Source organism: Oncorhynchus keta, chromosome 31, assembly GCF_023373465.1.
Source record: "Oncorhynchus keta strain PuntledgeMale-10-30-2019 chromosome 31, Oket_V2, whole genome shotgun sequence".
NCBI classification, from domain to species: Eukaryota; Metazoa; Chordata; class Actinopteri; order Salmoniformes; family Salmonidae; genus Oncorhynchus; species Oncorhynchus keta.
Window position 1 is genome coordinate 18,538,222 of NC_068451.1, and position 12,299 is coordinate 18,550,520.

The window sequence follows — 12,299 nt, forward strand, 5'->3', positions numbered from 1 at the left end:
TGATTCAGACAGCTAGCAGGCCGGGGCTAGCAAGCTAGCAGAAGGGCCTTGGAGGGATGTCGCAACGAGGAAGTCTGTTATAGCCCCCTCGTGCGGTTATGTCGATAGACCAGTCGTGATGGATTAGTAGGGTTCCATGTATCAAAGGGGTCCAGTCCAATTGGCAAAATAGGTATAATAGATTACGTTGGTAGTCCAGTCGTGATGGATAAGCAGGGCTTCGTGTAGTAAAAGGGTTCCAAGCCAATTGGCAAAATAGGTATAGTGGCCCAAGAAGTTGGCCGATGGACTTATTCAGCTAACTGTCCGATATGTTCTAGACAGCTAGCGGGCCGCAGCTAGCAGGCTAGCAGATGGGCATTCAGGGGACGTCGCAACGTAGGAGCCAGTTGAATAACCCCCTCGGGCAGATTACGTCGGTAGTCCAGGAGCTTGGTGCCAGCAGTAAAAGGGGTCCGGGTCAATTGGCAAAATAGGTATTGTGGCCCCGGAGTGGCTGATGGACCTCTTCAGCTAGCCGGGAGATGGGCCTAGCATGGGCTAGCTACAGGTTAACTGGTGCTTGCTTCGGTTCAGAGACGTTAGCCAGGAGAAGCCATTCGGATTGCAGCTAGCTAGTTAACTGGCTAGCTTCTGTTGGGCGATTCCGGTTCAGAAGTAAAGAAAAATACTTTAGAAAAAAAGCAGATCCATCCCACATTGGGTGAGGAGAGTATTTTGAAGTTGAGGTTTAGAAAAATATAAAAAGATATGAGAAGAAAAATATATAAAAATATATATACATGGGACACAACGGGACGAGGACAAAGACGTCTGACTGCTATGCCATCTTGGAAACACCCACCAACATGGTTCTCATTAGCCTCACTATAGCCTTGGGTGTGTTGGCAGAGCCCCCTGTTCCTCCCCCTTGGCAGCACACACACACACACACACACAGAAAGAGAGCGGTGTATTTATACATTGTCCCTGTGTTTTCCATTAGGAGGGCTCTGTAGCCTGTCTGTGTGTTCTCATTACCACAGGCCCAAACACTCTCAGTGGTAGTTACGTTCTCTCTCTCTGTGTGTGTGTGTGTGTGTGTGTGTGTGTGTGTGTGTGTGTGTGTGTGTGTGTGTGTGTGTGTGTGTGTGTGTGTGTGTGTGTGTGTGTGTGTGTGTGTGGTGTCAAAAGCTCAAATCAACATGAGCGTATCCATAAAGTATTTATAAGCACTACAAAGATGCTTCACAAGGATGTATGACCAAAGTCATACTGCATAAAAGGTCCTTCCACCTACTTGTACTTTACCTGACTGCTGAAGTAGCTATATAGGCATTATAAAGGGATTACGACAATTATTCATTTAAACAGCAGATGAAACAGCAGGACTTTGGTCAAAGCCAAAGTGGTGTAATCTTTACTGGCCATCACCATGGCACGCTCACTCCTTTCTGCTGTGCTCTCTAATGCATGAATCTGCACCCTCTCTCTTGCCCTCTCACAGCTCCTATCTGCACTTCTTTACAAAACAACAAGAGGTTGAAAACAGACGGATCCTATTAAGAAATGTCATGCTTGCATAGAACCATTCAACTCTGCCTGAAACACTGTGAGGATGCTGAGGAATAATTCAATTTGATCTGTATTTTTTTCTCTCCCCCAGGGAAACTCACTGTTGCCCCTAAACTGAGTGATGTTCCATTGAATCCCTATTAGAGATTAAATCACTGTCTGTCGGAGTGAATCACCCTGTGAAACTGAACCACCATATGTGGCTGGATCGCAGTGGGCGATAGATAGCATTACTGTGTCTTCTTGTGTGTGAGCGTTTTTCAATCCATGTGTCAAGTAACTGAATCATTTTTTGTCCCTCATAACGCAGTTTGGTTGAGAATGTGTGTGTGTGTGTGTACTGTGTATGGCCTGGGTTAGTCTGTTTGTCCCGTAGGGGCAGGAAGCCACAGACAGCCATCAATGAGCGTCGGGCTGATTTACAGAGAGTATGTGAGGAAACCTTAATGACAGGGTCGTCACGGAAGTGGGATCAAATTCATCTTTATGGCTGCCTAACTATGTGGGAGGGGACAGTTGCTGTTTTTATCCACCCTGTCGTCTGCAGAAGTATGTCAACAGTTTGAAACAACCCACATTTAAAATCCAGAGCTGTACACTCAACGGGAGTTGAGATTGTATGTACTGGGTTTAGTGTGACTGAGCTACTTTCCACATGCACACGTTTCAAGCGCGCTCATTTGTGAACATTAAACATTCATCCCCTACATAGATCTGATAAAATGCTAGCAGAGAAAGTTAGGGTGTTCATCATCTTCAGTAGTGACTTTTGGGCATTGTGTTCGGCACCAATGAGAACAATAATGCTATCTAGAGTAAATACATGAACGAGGATCCATATTGCTATATGTTGCTAGGCAGTGTAATGTGCAATTTGAAAAAGAACCCCTCTCTAAGAGAGAGAAAGAGAGAGATGGGAGGGATGACTCACTTCCAGAGATAAGCAGAAGATAACGTTCCTCCTCTTCCTCCTCCTCCCCCAGGCATGTTGGCCCAGTGATTGACACCTCGTTAGGAGCTGCTCTCCTCTCCCTGAGGAAGAGGGTTTCGCAGCAGTGCAATCTTTGATAACCCTGTCACACGATATCACAAACCGTAATTACGATTGGTGCCGGGGAATTGACAACACCTCCCAAGGGAAAAGGCTGCCATCACAGAACACTGCTGCACTTCTTCACTCTCTCTCTCTGCACTGCTCTCAATGTGGTGTAAAATAATCCTCAGATTGGCCTGACAGAAATAACGGCACAGGAAAAGGGTTCAGAAGGCTTTATCTAAATTGCAATGCAAATTCTATACAAACATGCACATCGAGACTCCTAATGTCAGAAATGTACTGTGTCTTATGAAGTCATTCTGTAGGTAGTAGGCAAATAAAGTGTTACCAAAAACATAGCGGCTCCTCGTTTCAGATAAAGAAAAGGCTTTAGGAATGAAATGTGTAGGTGAGGAAAGTAAACATAAGAATGATCTCAGAGAGATGACAGAGAGGAGATTGCGCCAACAAAACCAACAGCAAATGACAGATATTGATGTTGGCATGTAATCTAGTGTGGTGGGTGCTATCGAGGGTCCTCGGGATGTCCCTACCCTAAACTTCAACCCTACCCTTAACCCTTACCAACCATTTTAAATGTCAACTTCAATGAGGTAGGGACGTCCCAAGGAACCCGGGCAGCAAGGACACATCCGGTGTGACATCTCTTCCAGGTGTGTGTGAGGGGCAGGTCAAGTTCACGGGATCAGATGGACAGCATGGTACAATATACTGTAATCTGCTTTCTACTGAGAGAGTTAGAGAGAGAGAGAGAGAGAGAGAGAGAGAGAGAGAGAGAGAGAGAGAGAGAGAGAGAGAGAGAGAGAGAGAGAGAGAGAGAGAGAGAGAGAGAGAGAGAGAGAGAGAGAGAGAGAGAGAGAGAGAGAGAGAGAGAGAGAGAGAGAGAGAGAGAGAGAGAGAGAGAGAGTTAGAGAGAGAGAGAGTTAGAGAGTGAACAGGAGCTGTTAAACATTGCTTTGACCTTGAGGAGGTTTCAACACAAAATTGGAATGTTAAACTATGTGCTATGTATGGAAACAATGTACAAAAGGATTCAAACTGAAAGTCGATTTTCCTGCAGGCTACAAACAACAAAACCTAATTATAGCTGGGCTCAGATGAGCTCACTACCAGGAAACTCCAAGGAATGAACATGAAAAATCTGTTTCATATTCCCATAAATACTGCCTTGTTCAAATCTATTGCATTAAAAAGAACACTTCAGTGACTATATTGTTATTGTAGATGTTCACTGATGATGAACATTCCAACCTTATCACAAATCAGGGTTGGTGACACAAACTAGAGCTTCAATGCTCTGCTGTGAAAGGCCTGTTTAAGTATGTTTGACTTGTTCTTTTCAACACAGTGAGTGAGAGCTTCTGCAGAGGAGGGCGTTGTGAAACAGCAGTGATTTGTGTGAGAGGCAATGTCAGACATGACCATCTCAACACACTCAGACAGGCTCAGGCAGGGGCCGCTGGGAAATGGGATGACAAGGTCAATGTGTGTGTGTTTCAGACTGTGTGCATGTCTTATGACTGAGAAAACAGAGCCTAAAAATCCGTTTTTATCATTTTAAATACATGGATGGATGAACACGTTCTTGGCCAGGGGTTCCTAAACTTTTTCACTCAGTTCCACCTTCCAGCATCGGGGAACATTCCGAGCCACCCCTGGAGGCGCTCGCGCCACGTCTATTTCGATGGGCACAAGCGGTTCATGACACAAACTCTTCACACTCGTCTTGTTGGTGGAGAGAACATTTTGCAGGTTTAAAGCTACTTTTCTCGCAATTCTATGCATTTTGTCATGGGGTGCAGGGGAAATGTTGCAGTTTTAAAGCTACTTTTCTTGCAATTCTATACATTTTGCCATGTCTAATGTCTATTCATGTGATATCTGAGTGACTCAAACATTACCACAAAATCTTTGGGCTAAAAAAACTAGCTAAAAATCTTTCGCTGACATAGTCTAGTTGATCTGGACATTTCTGACAAGTTATAAATAGCTCTCTAAGGTCTGCAATGACTGACATGACAAGAGGAACTGATGATTCACTACCCAAATCGAAATGGCACCTTGTGCATTCTACTATTGCAACTTCCATTCAAGAGTCATTTGAAAACCAGACTGACGCCCACGCCCCCCCTGCCGACCCATCGCCCCAGTTTGGGAACCACCGTTCTAGGTTATAAAACAGCAATTTATCCTTCTTTGTATTCACCTATAATAGACTAAGACGGGCGAAGAGATGTGTTTTTGCATCCACCTGGCAGGCTGGCACTATAGACAGTTAGCATTCACATTCTTCCCAAAGTGCACTAGAGGCAGTTGGTTAGCATAGCTTTAGCATTCTTTACAAAGTCTACCCTGAGGTGATAAATGCTCAGTGGGATCAGCTAACAACAACATGCAGACAGACAAGTCTGAAACGCTCCACAGTCATAAAACCTGTTGTCTGGGCTGATGGGGGAGGTACTAGGGGAGAGTTAACACACAATAACATCACCACTGTGTGACCTGCCGTGTCCTCTGTGAAGATAGAGGCATCAGAAGTTCATAAGGTCAACCTCATACATAGTGACAGGTGAAGCAGAAAGTTATTTGAGTAATTTGAAAACAGCAGCAGTATTTGAGCAATTATTCCAGTATTTTCCAAAACAGGACATGTCACTGAGCTCTCTGCATTATGAATAAATATCATTACATCCATCGTGTGGCAACATTAACACGATAGCCTTCTTAAAATGTCCAAGGCAACTTGTGTGACTGGGCCATAAATGCATGTTGATGTTGATGCTGAGGTTTAGGTTTATATTGTGTCTCTATACTCTCTCTCCTGCCCTCCTCCAGCTCCCAGCATTCCAGGCCAGAGTAGAGCTGTTGAGTAGGCCTAAAGTCTGACCACAGAGCAGCAGAGAGGAGAGGGACTGAGACTGAGGGACAAGCAGTTCTCTGTGTGCTCTGGACTGGGCTGCTGGCTGTACAAGCACTTCCTGACAAACCAGTAGCAAGCCAGGCATCAGGAAGACACACTGACAGGGAGGGAGGCAGACAGAGTGAGACCTAGCATACACATATTATGTGTGTCATAAATGGCACCCTATTCCCTATGGGCCCGGGTCAAAAGTAGTGTACCATATAGAGGATATGAAGCCATTTGTGATGCAGCCTTAGTATATGTTCAGTCAGCTAAGTCAAATCAATAAGGGCTTGAAATTAAGGCATGTACTGCACGTCCATAGAGGTCGGTCAGTGGTACTTATATAGGAGGAAAACATAGCCCATGTTACTATGAATCCAGAGACTAGAAGTGGCTACCATTCAGCTAAATGACCTGAAGGTTGCTTAGGCACTGCATTGAATCAAGTCCTCAACTCTGTGCCAAGCACTTACTACATCTCACTGATACTCAACATTTTCACAACGAAAATGGGGAGTGTTCCTCAGCACACCTGCTAACCTGTCTGAAACCAAGGGCTCGGTTTAATCCGTAGCTCAGAATATCTGCGTTGTAGCACAGTTCACATGTAAAGGTCACTTCCGATTGAGCCGACGTATCGTTTACCATGAATGCAGAGTCTCTGCGACCTTGGGAACATTGCTTTTAATTGTCACCCGTGCTATAAAGCAGATCTTCAGCGCAGCGGTTTGAACTGTGCGTATGCATAAACTACTGGACATATATATAGTTCACATTAAGTTATGGTCAGTTTAGCCACAAACTATACAGCCACAGACTTCAGAGAAGCTTGGACACAATAGATACAAGAGTGAACAGAGCAACAAAATTAAAGACAACAACAAAACCCCACCTCTTTAAGGAATACCTAGGATAGGATAAGTAATCCTTCTCACCCCCCCTAAAAGATTTAGATGCACTATTGTAAAGTGGCTGTTCCACTGGATGTCATAGGTGAATGCACCAATTTGTAAGTCGCTCTGGATAAGAGCGTCTGCTAAATGACTTAAATGTAATGTAAATGTAAAACTACCCTAAACAACGGCTGTATGAAAGTTGAGTAGCTGACCTACGTATGTGACTGCCAGACATGGGACACAAGCTATTTTTAAGTGCAAAGTAACAATGCCCCTACACAAGCAAGGCCTCTGAGCATTCAGTGCATACCAACCATTCACAAGATTCCCATCCACCTCATTTAGCCTAACCAGAGAGCTGCATTTGATTAACATCCACCCAGGATAAGGAAGTAATTTTTCAAACCAGACTTCACAGTTGGCTGTAACCACTGAGATAAAACTCGTGTTCGCTGTTGAGCTTTTCCAGCTGTAAAAATGATTGCTATTACCATGTTGTTACAAAGTGAATACTATAGAGTCGAAGAAGCAGATTTGTTACACTCCAAATCTTAAACTACATGTTAGGCAGGTACCCTAGCGGTTAAGAGCATTGGGCCAAGAACCGAAAGGTCGCTGGTTCTAATCCCCTAGCCGACTAGTTGAAAAATATGTTGATGTGCCCTTGAGCAAGGCACTTAACCCTAATTGCTCCTGGAAGTCGTTCTGAATAAGACCACCTGCTAAATTACTCAAATGTAAATGTACACTAGGCTGACAGCATGATTCAATCCATCAACCTTGGTTTATAACAAATGAAAATAATAGATATTTCAAATCAACATGACAGTTGGTGCAAAGGTGGGATTTTTTATTCTTTAAAGTAATCAGTGTGGATATAAAGAAATGTATCTATAAATATGTTTTTAATAACAAACAAATGCAGAATACCAGAATTAAACATAATAGATGTGAAAGGCATGATCATGTAGTTTAATAGAGAGCCATCCATGGTAAAATAACTTTCATGCATTTGACAAGAACATAACAGAAGATGTCTGAGGTGGGGACAGATCACGGTGTCTAGCTTTATAAAGCCTAAAGACAGCTGCTCATCCTGCATGGTTAGCACCGACACACACACACGCACACACACACACGAGCATGTGTGCACACACAAACACACACTTAACCAGGAGAAATGACTCAGGGGTGAAAGGGGACTGCTCCAAGCTGCCACCTGGGCCCATTGTAAAAGGGGACTGCTCAAAGCTGCCACCTGGACCCATTGTAAAAAAATTACAGCCACATTTTGCCAACAATTACCTTCTGGGGAATAACTCTGATTACCTGTAGGTCTGAAAATTACAAAACGCGCTGTCCTATCTCCTTCAATTATTCATTTGCTTTCAATTTTTATAAGCCAATTATACAGCCGGCTGTAGAGTAGGCTACTGCGTATTTCAACTTGTTCATGAGTGAAGTATTGGTATTTCAGCTGTCTGTATGTCTGTCTGTCTGTGAGAAAGCATTAGGGGGTGCAGCTGATGTGTTACGTAGCCTACCTCTGAGTCGGAGCTGTCTCTGTCCAGCATTCTGTATTCCCCTAGCCTGGTCCAAGACCTGATTGTGCTGTCCTGCCTACTCCTATGGTTCTTTGGGGGTTGGCAAGACAGCACAAACAGATCTGGGACCAGGCTAGTATTCCCCTCAAAGTGCTCAAAAAGGTAAACAAAGCCACAAACAACGTGCGTCTGTTCTGTGTTCATAGGCAGCAGGGCTATCTGAAACACATAAACAAAATGTTGAAAAGATCCTGCAAATTGTTTACTTCCATTCTATTACAATATTGTGTCACCAAAAGAGGGCTTTTAACTTTGGTGCAACTATTCAGGCTTTATTTTGGGCTAAATGTTCTCACTCTGGCTCATTCTCATTCAGGTTATGAAAACATTTGCATTTGGAGGATTCATGTCATGTAGGCTACACAGTACATGTGCACACAATCCCAAACCTATACCTACTTTCTTGTTACAAAAATGCTGACTGTACTTTTAACTGTCAAATCCCAGGCATTTAGAAATATGGTGAACACATAATCCCAAACCTATACCTCGTTTTAAAATACATGTTGATCATATTTTTAACCTTCAAATCCCAGGCATTTAGAAATATGTTGAATAGATGAGAACAGCTGGACAGAAAGAACAACAGTATAATGGGGGATAAGGACCCACGAGGAAGCAATTGTTTTTCACGGGACTCTGCTGCTTAGAATAGAAACAATGTTCCGAGCCAGTCTACTGATCAAAGACAGCTATAACCCTCTCCCAACAGTGACCAAGCCAACTCAGGTCCTAAGACAACCACATCCTTAATGCTAAATGCTCAGTTAGCTTTATCACTTAGGTCCATTTTCATTATGCCCAAAGTGTGTCAAATAAATGTTGGTTTTAATAGAGGGAAACACTAAAAAAGAGAATTTTGATCTTTAAATACAAATATATACTTACAAAAATCTCACAAAATGTTTTATGTACAATAGAAACATCATGTACCAATGAGTGTCTCTGCATGGCAATTAAGTCCAAAAACGATTATCATTCATTCAGTCTGTAAATAAACACATTTTTTTGTGTGTGGGGGACGCCCATCATAGGCTAAAGTACATCCAGAGGTCTCACCCCACTCAGACCATTCACACTGTGGTCTCTCCCTGTCTGTTGTTAGCCAGTCTCGTATAAAACCTCTTCCAGGAGTTGAGGGTCTTCCCAGACCAGATCCAGAACCCGGACGTTATCCCCACAATCAGAGTCATGAGGTACTTGATCATGAAGACGGTGAAGTCGGGGCTCATGTTGGGGTGTGGGTGGGCCGGACAGGGCACGGCGTACGTCTTACACGTCTGGCTGATCCACGTCCTCTCCCACTGCTCCCGGAAGGCCTGCTCGTAGAAGTAGCAGGCGATGACGATGGTGGCGGGGACGGTGTAGAGCACGCTGAAGATCCCTATCCTCACCATCAGCTTCTCCAGCTTCTCCGTCTTGGTGCCGTCGTGCTTCATGATGGTTCTGATCCGGAACAGAGACACGAAGCCGGCCAGGAGGAACGAGGTGCCGATGAAGAGGTAGACAAAGAGCGGCGCCAGGACGAAGCCTCGGAGAGCGTCCACGCTGTTGATGCCCACGAAGCACACGCCGCTAAGGACATCCCCATCCACCTGTCCCACCGCCAGGATAGTGATGGTTTTAATGGCGGGCACAGCCCACGCCGCCAGGTGGAAGTACTGCGAGTTGGCCTCGATGGCTTCGTGACCCCACTTCATCCCTGCTGCCAGGAACCAGGTGAGGGCCAGGATGACCCACCAGATGGAGCTGGCCATGCTGAAAAAATACAACATCATGAAGAGGATGGTACAACCCTCCTTTTTGGTACCCTGCACCACAGTCCTAATGTCGTTGTCAAACCTGTCATTGCAAACCACCTTGTCCTCAAGGAGAAATCCAGCTATGTAGGCAATGGATACCATGGTGTAGCAACCGGATAGGAAGATAATAGGACGCTCTGGGTAGCTGAAGCGCTTCATGTCCACCAGATAGGTTAGAACGGTAAATAACGTGGATGCACAACATAACACGGACCAGATTACTATCCATATCCTGGCGAATTTTAACTCTTCCTCGCTGAAGTACATCATTCCGTTAGATTTCTTTGGCTCGCACGGTGCGCCACAGTCATCCTCACCGAGAAAACGGTAATTCAAATAAGTGGGTACTTTCAGCGAAGCCGGGCACTTGAACTGTCCTTTTACAATCGCAGTATCGTGCGGAGGCTCCGTTACATCAGGGGTGGGGTTGACCGGTGTGTTTTGGCCCGACATATTCTGCCCGACGCACAGCTCGCCCGCTCCGTGAACCGGGAAAGACTCGCAAGCGAGGCTGACCGGCCACTGAAAACCGAATTTGTTCATGAGCGCCTCGCAGCCCTGTCTCGCCCTCTCGCACAGTGACCTGCACGGGGGAAGCGCCTGCTCAAGCACCGTGCACACAGGCGCATACATGGAGCAGAGGAAAAACTTTAAATCAGGAGAACACTGAACTTTCACAAGCGGGTAAAACTGGTGTACCTCGAGCCCTGCTTCCTCCTGGTTTGTGTGTCCTAGTAAATTTGGCATGATGGTCTCGTTGTATGCGATGTCTGTACAAAGTGGAATAGAAATCGGCTGGCAAAAACCGTGCTCCGGAATAGACATTCCCCGGTCGCCATACTGTCCATTTACCCGTATAGATCCTAAACTGATCAATAAAAACACCTGCAAAAATATACACAGTACTTTGTTGTAATCCATTGCGAAAGCATTACGCACGGCCACAGACATACTTTCTTTGCGGTTTCTTCCAAAACTAGCTAGCTCGCCAGCTAGCTCGCCACTACTTCCCCGCTCCCTTTCTGTGCTCGGTTTTTCTTTCCTTGTAAATGTAACATTACTCCCTTCCAGCGTAACTTTTGGTTGTTTTCGCTTCTCCCCGCCGTTGCGCAGAGATGTTGAAGGTCCCCCAAAATCGAAAAATATCGCTGACAGAATTTGGAGAAGAAAATCCAACCTACTATACACAACACTCAGGTCCGGACTCCGCAATGTTCTTCTGCTACTCTAGCTGCGCGACAGACGAGATAGCCTCTCTCTGCTCTGCGCTGTTGAAACCTGTTTCCAGGCGCCCTGCTGTCTCAGTGAGCCGTCTCTCTCTCCTCCATATGGAAAAAAGGGTTGGACTAACAGATGGCATGGTTTAGGGATCGTCTACAATTGTTCATCTTGTGCATGGCTGATGCGATTCAATGTCTTAGTTCTATAACCGAAACAATATCACACATTCCAAATAAATATTATGCCCTTATAAATAGGCCTATGATACTTCTGAAAGCCACATCTAGGACAACTGATGGAAAAGGAAATACTATTTTACAAATCTGACAGAAGGCCTACCGTTTATATGAGCAAACCCTTTACCCTTAATTAACTTCTATGTTCATTAAAACTGTGAGGTATTGACTCATATTAGACCTCCTCAAATAGCCTACTATTGTAACAGTCCAGACTCCCTTGGTATTATCATCCAGTAAAACTGTGTGTGACTGTAAAACACACTAAATAAATGCCATGCGCGTTACATATTACAAATGAGTATAGCCTAAATGGATCTTTTAGAGAGGGAACAACCAGCATAATTTTAATCAGTCTCCCCTTTCAACCATAATGTCGTCTCCACCGTTAGGCCCTAGGGACAGGGATGAAAGTGGTTCGTCACCACGAGACTTTGGGATCAGAGGGGTTTCAAACCCATCTCACACAGTGGTGCGCGCAGAGGGAACAGTGGGAGGGAGAGACACTGTGTAGAGGAGAACAGGAAGGAAACCGTGAGAGAGAAAAAGAGAGAGAGAGACCCTGTGTAGAACACCAAAGGAAGGAAGGGAGATACTCCACTACAGTGAGCTTAACAGGGCTGTCCTGCCCCCCCTTGACTTTTAGGGAGTCTATTATCTCTCATTTGTCATCAACTGTACTGTACTGTACTGTACTGTACTGTACCTTACTGTTCACCAGAGATATATTAGATAATGTAAGACTGTTTAATGTACAAAAACAATATCATAACATAAATAATAATCAAATCAACTACTGTTGCAACCATCAATAACACTATGACCAGTTATAGCACATCAATAATATGATTAGCCCAAGTGATGTGCATCAAAACCTATTTCTAGTTATCAACCTGTCACAGAGCCCTCTCTATTGAGAATTCAAAACGTCATGGCTCACTAGCTGAGGCCAAGCAAATACAGAGGATCCCTAATGTTAATCAGTTACCCAGGCATTCTGACTGGTTAGGAGGCATGTCTGTCA

The 12,299-nt window shown here is 44.6% G+C and overlaps 1 protein-coding gene across 1 annotated transcript; it reads right to left on the reverse strand.

Moving 5' to 3' along the window:
* Positions 1–7,241: 7,241 nt before the first annotated feature.
* Positions 7,242–11,130, reverse strand: LOC127914313 (frizzled-1-like). The gene has a single exon (XM_052489871.1). It carries the CDS (start codon positions 10,767–10,769, stop codon positions 9,090–9,092), a length of 1,680 nt encoding a protein of 559 aa, XP_052345831.1. The 5' UTR covers positions 10,770–11,130; the 3' UTR covers positions 7,242–9,089.
* Positions 11,131–12,299: the final 1,169 nt, after the last annotated feature.